This window comes from Amphibalanus amphitrite, unplaced genomic scaffold, assembly GCF_019059575.1.
Source record: "Amphibalanus amphitrite isolate SeventyFive unplaced genomic scaffold, NRLGWU_Aamphi_draft 000239F_arrow, whole genome shotgun sequence".
In the NCBI taxonomy this organism is placed as follows: domain Eukaryota; kingdom Metazoa; phylum Arthropoda; class Thecostraca; order Balanomorpha; family Balanidae; genus Amphibalanus; species Amphibalanus amphitrite.
Window position 1 is genome coordinate 145352 of NW_024881734.1, and position 14370 is coordinate 159721.

Below are 14370 nucleotides of genomic sequence, written 5' to 3' on the forward strand. Positions count from 1 at the left end.
CTCGCGGTTGGATGTGCCGCACGAGTCTGGCTCCGATGGCAGTCGATCGCGCGTGATGGAGCCGGGAGCCGCAGAGGAGACGTTGTCGGTTAAATGACCAACAGGTGACAGTCCGGACGGCCTCCGTCAGGTGTCGCTCATCAGCAGATACCGCCGCCAGGGCCCACCGCACCGCCGCGGTGCGGGTTGCGCCCGTGTCGTGCCGAAGAAACAGGGATGGGTGCGCACTGCGCAATGATGGCGACACACGCCCTCTGACTTACAGGCTGCTTAACTTGGCTCGGATCGCCCCGACCCTTCCCGCTGCGGGCCGGGCGCGGTGGGTGGCCCGTTGATGGGTGATCGGCTCCCCTGTGCTGCCCGGTGTGACTGGGGGGGGGGGGCGTACAAGTCCGGGCCGGCGGCCGCCAGCAATATGTCGGACCGCCGCGCTGTGCCGTCCGCTGGTGTTCGCGCTCGTGTGCGAGTGGAGGTTCTGTTCGTAATCGTGAGTCGAGAGGCCCGCTCGCGGTCGGCAGAGAGGCGAATTCCATGGCCGACGCATCGGTCACGCGTGATGAATAATATGGTGAACGTATGTATATTGTATATGTATGGTAAGGACGACCTGTGAAATACATTACTACACAAACGTCCCGCGCGGCGGTCGCTTCTCGCTGGATACCAGGGAGCTCGACGAAATAAAAACAGAAACATGCAGAGTGCGAATAGATTCACACACCGTGCTTAGCACAACAGTTTGTATGAGACGCACAACACGCAACACTACGACACCGCAGCACAGAAACAGTGTGATTATGGTTCAATATGAAAACGACTCAAGGCGCCCGCCAGTCCGCAGAATATGATCGCCTCAAAACATCCGCTGTGTCAACGTCGTTAGTAGTTTCTCGGTGGAAACTCGTCCCACAAAACTTCTCCCGACAGAAACATGCTATAAAAATATTGTAACGCCATTGATTTGAACCTGCCACCTCCGATAGCCTCGACACGGACGCACGCACGCCGCCAATTCATTTACATAACGCGTCTCTACGTGACCTTATGCAACGCGATAGCCGCGTCGTGTGTCCACTCCGACCAAATGACTGGCATCAATGCGACCCCAACCCGATCGCCGCGATTCTGTCCGTCCCAAGTGCCATCGTGAAACTTCTACTACACTATCATACACAAATCATCCAACCTGCCGACATAGACTTTGCATATCGATGACATTCTTCCTCAACCACATATTGGCGATGATCATGATTTCCTACCAATACCGCGAGTCCTCTACGAGTCAAAATCTACGGCCAACATCGTCAACAATTTCTACAACCACTCCACGATAAAACATCTCGTGTTTCAATAAAGTTCCACCAAACACTCCGTCCCTCTTCAATCGACAGCGATGCTATTTTCCGCTGCTGTCGGGCAGCTGGGTGGTCGAGTCCACCTTTTCGTCCGCGCCGAGCAACTGTTTGATGTCGGCGCTCGTCGACAGGGAGGCCGGGTTCAGGTAGGCCGTGCGCGTGCTGCCATCCTCCTGCGCCACCTCATAGGCGAGCAGGGTGTCGGCGCCGAGGCCGCCCAGGTTCTCCAGCGGGTTCACCGTCTGCACGTTGCCGCGCTCGTCGACGCTCACCAAGACGTAGGTGTCCGGCTGGCCGTCCGTGCCCGGCACGGAGAGGATCTGCAGGTTCGGCGGCAGGCTGGAGGTGGCCGTGGCGGTGGGCGGTCCGTCGGCAGATGAGGTCGGTGTTGGCCGGCTGGATGACACGTCCACCGCGTCGGCGGCCCGCGGTGGTGGCGAGCCGGCCGGACAGACGCGCACGGGCCGTGGCCGCGCCGGCACCGGCTCCGGCTCGGCACCGGTGAACTCGTAGGTGCTCAGCGCGGCCTGGTCGGCGGGCGCCGGCGGCAGGGTAGGCAGCGCCACCGGCGCCGTCTCAGCCAGTACGTCGTCGACGGCTGCCTGCAGCAGCGCGTCGTTTCGCTCACGCTGAGCCTGCTTCTTGGCCGCTTCCTCGTCGTCGGCTGACGGCGGCTCGGCCGCGCTCGGCTCAGCCTCGTCCGTGCGCTCAGCATCGGTCTCGTCCGTCCGCTCGGCATCGGCCTCTTTCGCCCGCTCCGCCTCGGTCTCTTCCACCCGTTCCGCATCATTTTCCGATAGCGTAAACGGCTCGACATCAACGCTCTCATCCTTGGTGTCCTCGCCCAGCTTCGCAGCGTCGTCGTTGGACACTTCGGCTGGTGATCCTCCCGACGAGGTTGACGGCCCCGAGGCGTCGTCCATCTTCGTCGGCGTCTTCTTGTCACAGATGAAGCGCTCGATCTCCGACCGGATCTTGGCTCGTTCAGCTTCCTCCTCGTCGTCGTCTTCGTCCCAGTCCTCGAGCAGCAGCGGCCGCGACGACTGCGCCGGCTTCAGCGGACTCAGCTTCACCGGCGTCTTGGGCTTCACCTCTTCGACTTTCTCTTCCTTCTTCGGAGACTTTTTCGGCGTGCTCGGTGCGGATTTCTTCGGCGATGGCTTCGCCAACTTCTTGGGCGTACCTTCGCCTCGTTCGACCTTCGCTTTTACGACTTTTCCTGTGCTTCCATCAGCAGGGCGTTTCTTCTTTTTCGGGGTGGAGTCTCTCGGTTCAGCGTTGTTTTTCCGCTTGGCCGTGGCCGGTTTAGCCGCAGCGGCTGCCACGTGGCTTTTGTTGTGAATCACGAGAACGTTGAGACGGCCGGTGGTGAAGCCGCACTCAGAGCAGCGGTACGGGTTGGTGAGAGATGGCGCCACCGTGCGAGCTTCCGGACTGTCCGGTGCCAGAATGTGAATCTTGTGGTCGTTCTCCGCGATGAAGCGAGGGTGAGTGATGGGTCGCGGCGACTCGGACGCCGGTTTGGCTGGTTTCTTTGGTTTCGATACCGGCTTTCGGCTCTTGGAGACCTCCGGAAACAGATCAGAGTACTTGGAGGTCTTCAGTTTCGGAGAGTTCTCACTGGTCCGTGGTATTTTCCGCTTGGCACCGGGCTTGGAGGTGTTGGATTTTCGACCTGAGCCGAACAGTTCGTCGTACTTTTGACGACCAGTCATGCTGAACTTTTCCCGGCTCAGAATGTGGATATCACCATCGGTTAGCTTTTCTGCCGTGATTATATCCTTCTTAAAGTCCTCAGCGATATCGGACTTGTTTCTGGTCAGCTCTGAAAGGGCGCAATGAATCGTGATAGCACATCAGAAAGTAGATTAACCCATATGCATGATTTTATGCGATGCAAAGCCAAAACTTACCGGTAAACCGGTAAACGAACGGCGTGTAGCCTCTTTAAAACGTCACCAGGATTCACATTCCACGTACAGCATATTGTACCAACAGCATATTGCACTATTGTAGTATTACCGCTGCATAACTGCGATGCTATCACTACCTACGTGTTTGCGACGGATTCATACTCACGTAAGCTTTTAAGAACAATATCGTCCTTTTCTTCGCAGTTGTACCGACAAATTTGATTTGTGTTGTGCACATCATGGCTGAAAACAAAGATCGATTGATAAGAACATAGCCACACTTCCCATTTATTGTGCCAGAGCTGATGCTTGAGGTGTTCGGAGTGTGTAAGATATCCACGACGTGCAATATCACACTTTCCAACTTTATCTAAATCTAATGATACCATTCAACTGGATTGCAACGCAAATCACGCAAAATAAAGCAGAACAATATCCCGTTAGATTTCGAGTATCTACACCGATGTTTTTGATCGAGCTATCCAACGAAAATTCTGTCAGTACTTAGCAGTATACATAACTGCTTTTAAGGCGACTTTATGCAGCACTAGGCTCAGAAGTCTAGTGTCCTGAAAATATGTGCCCTGGAACATTTTATCATTTTATTCTTATGACATTGCTATCTAAGAACTCACAGTTTTTTGTCGAAGAACTCGACAACCACGATGGGGTCTCGTTTCAGCGCCTCTAGAAACTCCTCACACTCTGGGTCGGACTTGTCTTTGACCACGGCTGGCCACTGGACACCACCCAGCTTCACCCAGACCAGCTCCTTGGGCACAAACTGACTCATGGCTGCAGCACACCACTGTAACAGAGAAAGAGCACATAGATGAGATGACAGCATGGAAACACAGGTAGGTACCAAAGGCTCCCTGAAAAAAGGAGGGTCACTTGGTGAGACAATGCTTGTAACAGTGTTCAGAACATCTGAACTGTTGAGGTCCTGCAGTGCAGATGATGGCAGATTCAGTTTCAGAATTCAGGCTATAGCTAAGGCCTGTTTGTTCAAAACAAAGAGTTACCACAATTTGAACTCTTTAGGACAGGTACCTACACTACACCTACCGGCTACTGTTTATTATATTATAAGACCATTGAACAATCTAAAGCATTGTTGGCCATGGCTTAGAGGGAAAACTTTTAATTTTTTCCACAGTCCATTTCAACATCTTCATCCATAACCAAAACCATAGCAATGACCATATCAAATTTATTTGTCTGTGGCTATCTTTATCCTCAGTTTTGATCCCTCTTTCATTTTGCATTTATTCATCTACTAAGCATCAATCTTTGATGCATCTTTGTCCATGGCATTTTTGTCTCTGCAAATCTCTTGGTATCTGCAGATCTTTGGCTAGTCTGTGAACACTAACTTAATATTCATATACAAAGCTCATTTGCAAGTCTTCATATGGTAAACCTTTGACCCCAAATCTAAATCAATCAAATTAGTCATAAGATCTATTGACTGCTTTGCATATGCACAATGATTTGGATATAGGTGTGAAAATCACCTCAGCAATCCTGCATTAATAGGCCATAGGCAAAATGAAAGAGCATTCACTTTAAAGTTGGTGAAGCATGAGAAACCATCATTACTTACAAGTTACAGAGTATTTTTTAAGGAAATCAGTTACATGCCAAGCTCCCCACCAGTACTGCCTTCCCTCAAGTTATTTTCATCTTAATGCAATCGGCTTTGAATAATAAGGCAATTGGCCCAAAAGTACTTAGCCAATATATTTGGTGATGTCACTAGTTGCTGTAACAGTATTGTAGGTTCAGTTAGGGTTACTGTTAGACTAGATTTGGTTAGATTGGGTTTAATTATACCAGCTTATGCCATGCTAATTGCTAGGTTAGCTAGCTTTTGCTATGTTTCATTACCATGCTCATATTTATTAACATGGTAGCTATCATACCTACGTCACCAGCTAGCCAGCCAGCTCAGTTGGGGAAACTACGAGGCGAAAATAAAAAAAATTGATGGGTCAATAAATGGACTGTTGATGACCATATATGGGCATAAATGCAGCCCCTGCTACTAAGGGTGAAAAAACGGTATAACAAACCGGTACTTGCAGTATCGCGTCCACTTATCAGAGAGAAAAGGCTTACATTTTCCACTAGGAATTAGCGTGATTTGATTAAATTCGGCGAATTGACTCGAAAATGGCGATAGGAAAATGGCTTTTCTGCAGGTTCTGGGCGTCACAATCAGCTGGCCATTCAATAAATGGATTGGTGTTTTGAAAGAAAATTGTTATAAGACCCGCAAGATGCTCTCCCGCAAGAAGTCGTATCAGCTACGTCAGTCAACCAATTCAAGACCAGGCTGGATGCCCACTGGGCTGACATCATGCAGAGCCTTCCCACCTGAACCCGTCACCCGATCTTATCCAACCTGAGGCTGACTGTCCATTAGCACTGGGAGCTCGCTGAGACCGGGCCCCACAGGCCAAATTGGCCTCCCACAACCCATATACCGTAAGGTAAGGTAAGGTAAGGTAAGATTTAATTTGATTACAATAAACAAAGATATTTAATTTTAAAACAATAACTTAACCACGATTAGAAAAACCATAAACAAAATAATAAAAACAATGATATTTTTAAACCACGGTACTGCTTACATTTTTTGGCGCGTCTGTTTCAATCTGCCATATTTGCCAATCACTGATTGACCTTGTGTTGTAACTCGACTTAGAGCCGCCAGTTGATTGTGCACCGAGTGAGTGTGGGCCTTGTGTGGTTAAAGAACATTCTTGTGCCTTATTTTTACATTTGAATGCTAGGATGCATTGAAAAGATGAAGTTGTCTGATTTTATGACCATATATGGTCATCGCCCCACCCACTCCATCCGTTGATCGGCTATTCCAATTTTCGTTTGGCTCCTCGTAGTTTCCCCTAATCCCCAACTGAGCTGACTGAATTAGGTTAATACTGAGGCCCCACATTTACCCCATTTTTCACCCTTAAAATGAATAAGAAGCCTGTGCAGATGAGAAGATACTACAGTTATGTGAATTGATGTAAAATCAAAATTTAAATATGAAATCATGGACAGTCACCTACCTGTTACAGCAAATTCTTTAAATCAATTACTCTTCATGCCATGGTTTATATAGCCTTGGCCATGTCTTAGCAAACAAACGCACTCAATTTGCTATCCAAATACCGATGCCAGCAAAACAAAGGAGTCCCACTTCACAATTATGGTGGAAATATAGGTAACAACTATATTCATTCAATATAAGCTTCAAAATGACTCAATGAATAAAATCTATTTTGAATATTTCTAGGCTGTAGTTCAGGTTAGTTCACTTCTCATAATTGGTGCTTTCCACAAATTTTAAGGCAGCCCTAGCGGTCAAGCAATCAGCGTGCTCTTATGCATTTTATTTCAGCCGAATTTTTTTTATTTTGCCCAAAATATATTTTTAAATATTCTTCCATATATATTTAAAAATAAAATAAGCAAAATAAAAAGGAAAATGCGCAATAAATCTTCAAATGATACAGCTAGTAGAAAACTACTTGAAAAGTTACGGGGTACTAAAATGAACCTCCTGCGCCAGATTTCAGTAACATCTCAAGTCAATCGTACATTATACGTCTATCAATTCAGCAGCAACGAATATCAGCCTCACAGCAGCATATTTCGGGGTCTTTCGATTTGGCTGAAAATCGGTATACAGGGCCTCCTCGATGCGCTGATTCCGAAAATGTACCTCTTTGGGGTGGTATTTTGCACCGTTAACAAGTTAACGGCCAGGTAACATTTTAACGCGAAACAGCGGGGTCTTTCGATTTTGCTGAAAATCAGTATACAGGGCCTCCTCGATGCGCTGATTCCGAAAATGTACGTCTTTGGGGTGGTATTTTGCACCGTTAACGAGTCAACGGCCATTTAACATTTTAACGGGAAACGGCGGGGTCTTTCGATTTGGCTGAAAATCGGTATACAGGGCCTCCTCGATGCGCTGATTCTGAAAATGTACCTCTTTGGGGTGGTATTTTGCACTCTTAACGAGTTAACGACCAATTAACATTTTAACGGGAAACGGCGGGGTCTTTCGATTTGGCTAAAAATCGGTATACAGGGCCTCCTTGATGCGCTGATTCCGAAAATGTACCTCTTTGGGGTGGTATTTTGCACCGTTAACGAGTTAACGGCCAGTTAACATTTTAACGGGAAACAGCGGGATCTTTCGATTTGGCTGAAAATCAGTATACAGGGCCTTCTCGATGTGCTGATTTCGAAAATGTGCCTCTTTGAGGTGGTATTTTGCATCGTTAACGAGTTAACGATCCGTTAACATTTCAGCAGCATATATCGATTTCAGCAGCAAATTTTCGGGGTCTTTCGATTTGGCTTAAAATCGGTGTACAGGGTCTCCTCGATGCGCTGATTCCAAAAATGTACCTCTTTGGGGTGGTATTTTGCACCGTTAACGAGTTAACGACCAATTAACATTTTAACGGGAAACGGCGGGGTCTTTCGATTTGGCTGAAAATCGGTATACAGGGCCTCCTCGATGCGCTGATTCCGAAAATGTACCTCTTTGAAGTGGTATTTTGCACCGTTAACGAGTTAACGACCAATTAACATTTTAACGGGAAACGGCGGGGTCTTTCGAATTGGCTAGAAATCGGAATACAGGGCCTCCTTGATGCGCTGATTCCGAAAATGTACCTCTTTGGGGTGGTATTTTGCTCCCTTAACGACCAAATAACATTTTAACGGGAAACAGCGGGGTCTTTCGATTTGGCTGAAAATCGGTATACAGGGCCTCCTCGATGCCCTGATTCCGAAAATGTACCTCTTTGGGGTGGTATTTTGCACCGTTAACGAGTTAACGGGCAGTTAACATTTTAACGGGAAACAGCAAGGTCTTTCGATTTGGTTGAAAATCGGTGTCCAGGGCCTTCTCGATGCGCTGATTCCGAAAATGTACCTCTTTGAGGTGGTATTTTGCATCGTTAACGAGTTAACGATCCGTTAACATTTCAGCAGCATATATCGATTTCAGCAGCACATTTTCGGGGTCTTTCGATTTTGCTTAAAATCGGTTTACAGGGTCTCCTCGATGCGCTGATTCCGAAAATGTACCTCTTTGGGGTAATATTTTGCACCGTTAACGAGTTAACGACCATTTAACATTTTAACGGGAAACAGCGGGGTCTTTCGATTTGGCTAAAAATCGGTATACAGGGCCTCCTTGATGCGCTGATTCCGAAAATGTGCCTCTTTGGGGTGGTATTTTGCACCGTTAACGAGTTAACGACCAATTAACATTTCAACGGGAAACAGCGGGGTCTTTCGATTTGGCTGAAAATCGGTATACAGGGCCTCCTCGATGCGTTGATTCCGAAAATGTACCTCTTTGGGGTGGTATTTTGCACCGTTAACGAGTTAACGGCCAGTTAACATTTTAACGGGAAACAGCGGGGTCTTTCGATTTGGCTGAAAATCGTTGTCCAGGGCCTTCTCGATGCGCTGATTCCGAAAATGTACCTCTTTGGGATGGTATTTTGCACCGTTAACGAGTTAACGACCAATTAACATTTAAACGCGAAACGGCGGGGTCTTTCGATTTGGCTGAAAATCAGTATACAGGGTTTTCTCGATGCGCTGATTTCAACAATGTGCCTCTTTGGGGTGGTATTTTGCATCGTTAACGAGTTAACGATCCGTTAACATTTCAGCAGCATATATCGATTTCAGCAGCAAATTTTCGGGGTCTTCCGATTTGGCTGAAAACCGGTGTACAGGGCCTCCTCGATGCGCTGATTCCGAAAATGTACCTCTTTGGGGTGGTATTTTGCACCGTTAACGAGTTAACGGCCATTTAACATTTTAACGGGAAACGGCGGGGTCTTTCGATTTGGCTGAAAATCGGTATACAGGGCCTCCTCGATGCGCTGATTCCGAAAATGTACCACTTTGGGGTGGTATTTTGCACCGTTAACGAGTTAACGACCAATTAACATTTTAACGGGAAACGGCGGGGTATTTCGATTTGGCTAAAAATCGGTATACAGAGCCTCATCGATGCGCTGATTCCGAAAATGTACCTTTTTGGGGTGGTATTTTGCACCGTTAACGAGTTAACGACCAATTAACATTTTAACGGGAAACGGCGGGGTCTTTCGATTTGGCTAAAAATCGTAATACAGGGCCTCCTCGATGCGCTGATTCCGAAAATGTACCTCTTTGGGGTGGTATTTTGCAAAATGCTAATAATTTTTACTTTGACCTGACCTCTGACGTCATCGGTGACCTCGAGGTCAATAAAATTAGGTTTCGCTCGACAGTTTTTCCGGGGCTATCAGACGCCGTTTGAATTTTGACGATCGGCCCAGTAGTTTCGGAGTTAGAAGGGGGCTATGGAGAGCCCCCCCCCCCCCCCCCCAGTAGGGCGTGTTATACGCAGACCCCAGTGGGGCGCGGGTTAATGCTCGAAGTGAGCACCAAATGGACCCTGTCTACCATTGCTCCCTATATTAAACTTAAGCTTAAATGCGAATATGTGGGTCAGGCAACCTTTGGGGACAGTTTAGGTCATGTTCTGGTGAAGGTCAGGTCAAGGTCAGGTCAAATTTGGTCACCTTTTAAAGTTGATATTGTTGCATAAAATGGATAACGACTCGATGCAGCTCGTCACGACGAGTCTAACGGTGATCTTCGTTTTGCGCTACTAGGTCGAAAATTGCTAATAATTGAGTTTGAAAATTTGACGTCATCATTTTGAACAGTGTTTTCGCTATAACTTGGCCAAAAAAGAGGCATCAATCTCAAATTTGTTCTCAATTTATTCTCAAATCTGTTACAACCAACCTCAGTATCCCCTAACCTCGCCGGCGCTGGCGGCTGGTTGCGGGGCAGAACTGGCCGACTCCCACGCTCTGTCCCACACAGAGCGAGACCACTCTATCGGCGTCTAGCCGCAGGGCTGTGTCTGCGACCATCGGTGAATCGCGCAGGGGCGGCAGCAGGCCCGTGTTCTGGTGGGGCCTCCGCTGAGCCGGGGAGACAATTTTTGCTGATCTTTGCTGGGAACGATCTGCACATCCCGAACAGCGACTTGGCTCTTCAGCCAACCAGGGGGCCCTGATAAATCGAGCTTTGGTACTGGAGGTTACCCAGGCCACATCTGTGTACCTAACACATTTTAAGGAACCGCTTACTCAGTAAACATGCCGACGTCCGCCCGACGTCGGCCGACGTCGGGGTGACGTCGGCAACTCGGCATCGGCATGCCGACGTCGGCCCGACGTCGGTCCAACCTCGGCACGACGTCGGCTGGATGTCGGATATGCCCGCATGTTCCGACGTCTAGCCGAGGTCCAGCCGACGTCGGGCCGACGTCGGACCGAGATCAATTGCTGAGGTCCAGCCGACGTCGGGCCGACGTCGGGCCGACGTCGGGGCGACGTCGGACCGACATCGGCCGCTGTTTTGACCGTTAAAATAATATAAAATACATGTTTCATGTTTCATAAAGAGCTTCTGTATTCAAAATATCCTCAGGAAACTCAAATCTTCCTCCACGCCGCAACCCCCTGATCCGGACTGGACGGGAAACTTTATCCCATTTGGGATTGCCCGTAAGCCGAGCTCGCCCGTAGCCGGGTGCGGTGAGTGCTTGGGGGCTGCTCGGCCTATCCTTTGGTCAGGCTCAGCCCCGGCAACTCACCAAGGCCGGGCCCAGTTCATATAGAAAGGCCAGTCGGCAAGTGTCACTTTGCCAAAGTGCCACTTATCAAAGGGACACTTTGGGAAACGTTGGTGCAGGTGTGTAAGTCTAAGAGTGGCTATATGAATCCATTGTGGGGTCGCCCTTCCCAACAAGTGTCACGTAACAGCAATGGGACCAGGGACTCTACATGAACTGGACCCAGGGTGCTCGCCAAGAAGACCAATGTCTCCATCCTATCATCCTTCCGGCTCTGAAATGGTCTTGTCAGACCGAAAGGGCATAACCCAACAAAACAAACGAAAGTCGGTATCTGCCTGCGTGGTGTAGTGGTTAGCGCACTGACCTCGCGTTCAAATGACACGGGGTTCGAATCCCATCGCCGGCTGATGCTTTTGGCGTGTTGTCCCAGTAAACATACCGACGTCGGCGACTGGGGGGCTCGAATCCCGCCGCCGGTTGATATTTTTGGCGCGTTGTCCCAATAAACATGCCGACGTCGGCCCCGTCGGTCCAACGACGAACGATCTCGTCAACCTCGGCAAACGACCTCGGCCCGACGTCGGCTCGACGTCGGCTGGACTTCGGCTGGACGTCGGAACATGCGGGCATATCCGACGTCCAGCCGATGTCGGCCCGAGGTTGAACCGACGTTGGGCCGACGTCGGGCCGAGCCTCGGCCCGACGTCGGGCCGACGTCGGCATGTTTACTGGGTTAGTAGTCAAGTTCGCTAGAGATGGACGCGAATCCTTAAGGGACCAGATGTTTAAATCAAAGTAAAAACTGCGTGGGCAGAAAATAGCTGTATAGCTCCAGCCCAGCAGGAGGCTATGAACTTCCTGGTAGAGCTGCGAAAAGAGCGGAAAATCTAACGCATGCAGCTGCAGCTCTAACGAATGGCGGCGAGCTACTAGATGCCATTGGGTGTGATGATAAACTCACAAGGGTCAGGTCAAATCGAAAGACCCCAAAAATTTGCTGCTGAAATCGATATATGCTGCTGAAATGTTAACGGTTCGTTAACTCGTTAACGGTGCAAAATACCACCCCAAAGAGGCACATTTTCGAAATCAGCGCATCGAGGAGGCCCTGTACACCGATTTTCAGCGAAATCGAAAGACCCCGCCGTTTCCCGTTAAAATGTTATTTGGTCGTTAACTCGTTAACGGTGCAAAATACCACCCTAAAGAGGTACATTTTCGGAATGAGCGCATCGTGGAGGCCCTGTATACCGATTTTCAGCCAAATCGAAAGACCCCGAAAATTTGTTGCTGAAATCGATATATGCTGCTGAAATGTTAACGGTTCGTTAACTCGTTAACGGTGCAAAATACCACCCTAAAGAGGTAAATTTTCGGCATCAGCGCATCGAGGAGGCCCTGTATACCGATTTTCAGCCAAATCGAAAGACCCCAAAAATTTGCTGCTGAAATCGATATATGCTGCTGAAATGTTAACGGTTCGTTAACTCGTTAACGGTGCAAAATACCACCCCAAAGAGGCACATTTTCGAAATCAGCGCATGGAGGAGGCCCTGTATACCGATTTTCAGCGAAATCGAAAGACCCCGCCGTTTCCTGTTAAAATGTTATTTGGTCGTTAACTCGTTAACGGTGCAAAATACCACCCTAAAGAGGTACATTTTCGGAATGAGCGCAGCGAGGAGGCCCTGTATACCGATTTTCAGCCAAATCGAAAGACCCCGCCGTTTCCCGTTAAAATGTTAAATGGCCGTTAACTCGTTAACGGTGCAAAATACCACCCCAAAGAGGTGCATTTTCGGAAACAGCGCATCGAGGAGGCACTGTATACCGATTTTCAGCCAAATCGAAAGACCCCGCCGTTTCCCGTTAAAATGTTAAATAGCCGTTAACTCGTTAACGGTGCAAAATACCACCCCAAAGAGGTACATTTTCGGAATCAGCGCATCGAGGAGGCCCTGTATACCGATTTTCAGCCAAATCGAAAGACCCCGCTGTTTCCCGTTAAAATGTTAACTGGCCGTTAACTCGTTAACGGTGCAAAATACCACCCCAAAGAGGTACATTTTCGGAATCAGCGCATCGAGGAGGCCCTGTATACCGATTTTCAGCCAAATCGAAAGACCCCGCCGTTTCCCGTTAAAATGTTAAATGGCCGTTAACTCGTTAACGGTGCAAAGTACCACCCCAAAGAGGTACATTTTCGGAATCAGCGCATCGAGGAGGCCCTGTATACCGATTTTCAGCCAAATCGAAAGACCCCAAAAATTTGCTGCTGAAATCGATATATGCTGCTGAAATGTTAACGGTTCGTTACTCGGTAACGGTGCAAAATACCACCCCAAAGAGGCACATTTTCGAAATCGGCGCATCGAGGAGGCCCTGTATACTGATTTTCAGCGAAATCGAAAGACCCCGCCGTTTCCCGTTAAAATGTTATTTAGTCGTTAACTCGTTAACGGTGCAAAATACCACCCTTAAGAGGTACATTTTCGGAATGAGCGCATCGAGGAGGCCCTGTATACCGATTTTCAGCCAAATCGAAAGACCCCGCCGTTTCCCGTTAAAATGTTAAATGGCCGTTAACTCGTTAACGGTGCAGAATACCACCCCAAAGAGGTACATTTTCGGAATCAGCGCATCGAGGAGGCCCTGTATACCGATTTTCAGCCAAATCGATAGACCCCGCCGTTTCCCGTTAAAATGTTAAATGGCCGTTAACTCGTTAACGATGCAAAATACCACCCCAAAGAGGCACATTGTCGAAATCAGCGCATCGAGAAGGCCCTGTATACTGATTTTCAGCCAAATCGAAAGACCCCGCCGTTTCCCGTTTAAATGTTAATTGGTCATTAACTCGTTAACGGTGCAAAATACCACCCCAAAGAGGCACATTGCCGAAATCAGCGCATCGAGAAGGCCCTGTATACTGATTTTCAGCCAAATCGAAAGACCCCGCCGTTTCTTGTTTAAATGTTAATTGGTCGTTAACTCGTTAACGGTGCAAAATACCACCCCAAAGAAGTACATTTTCGGAATCAGCGCATCGAGAAGGCCCTGGACACCGATTTTCAGCCAAATCGAAAGACCCCGCTGTTTCCCGTTAAAATGTTAACTGGCCGTTAACTCGTTAACGGTGCAAAATACCACCCCAAAGAGGTACATTTTCGGAATCAGCGCATCGAGGAGGCCCTGTATACCGATTTTCAGCCAAATCGAAAGACCCCGCCGTTTCCCGTTAAAATGTTAAATGGCCGTTAACTCGTTAACGGTGCAAAATACCACCCCAAAGAGGTACATTTTCGGAATCAGCGCATCGAGGAGGCCCTGTATACCGATTTTCAGCCAAATCGAAAGACCACTGACCACTGTCCATGGACGCCAGGGGTCCATGTGCGCTGTCCAGGGAGGCGCA

General features: G+C 48.6%; 1 protein-coding gene across 2 annotated transcripts; it reads right to left on the bottom strand.

The window, feature by feature from the left end:
- Positions 1-564: 564 nt before the first annotated feature.
- LOC122386070 (nucleolar protein dao-5-like) lies at positions 565-6608 on the bottom strand. 2 transcript variants are annotated; one of them, XM_043374858.1, is made up of 4 exons: positions 6349-6608; positions 3904-4076; positions 3435-3511; positions 565-3180 (listed from the first exon to the last, which is right to left on the bottom strand). In XM_043374858.1, the coding sequence occupies exons 2-4, from the start codon at positions 4059-4061 to the stop codon at positions 1397-1399; spliced, it is 2019 nt and encodes a 672-aa protein (XP_043230793.1). In that variant the 5' UTR covers positions 4062-4076; positions 6349-6608; the 3' UTR covers positions 565-1396. The 2 variants fall into 2 exon arrangements, with proteins under 2 accessions (XP_043230793.1, XP_043230792.1); XM_043374857.1 differs by lacking the exon at positions 6349-6608 and adding an exon at positions 5676-5728.
- Between the last annotated feature and the right edge of the window lie 7762 nt (positions 6609-14370).

Bases quoted from the DNA above. Each gene is read 5' to 3' on its own strand.
- LOC122386070 (XM_043374857.1), bottom strand. The intron at 3,512-3,903 runs GTGAGTTCTTAG...CTTTGTTTTCAG, and splicing joins GAGTTCTTCGACAAAAAACT to CCATGATGTGCACAACACAA. The intron at 3,181-3,434 runs GTGAGTATGAAT...GCGCCCTTTCAG, and splicing joins TATTGTTCTTAAAAGCTTAC to AGCTGACCAGAAACAAGTCC.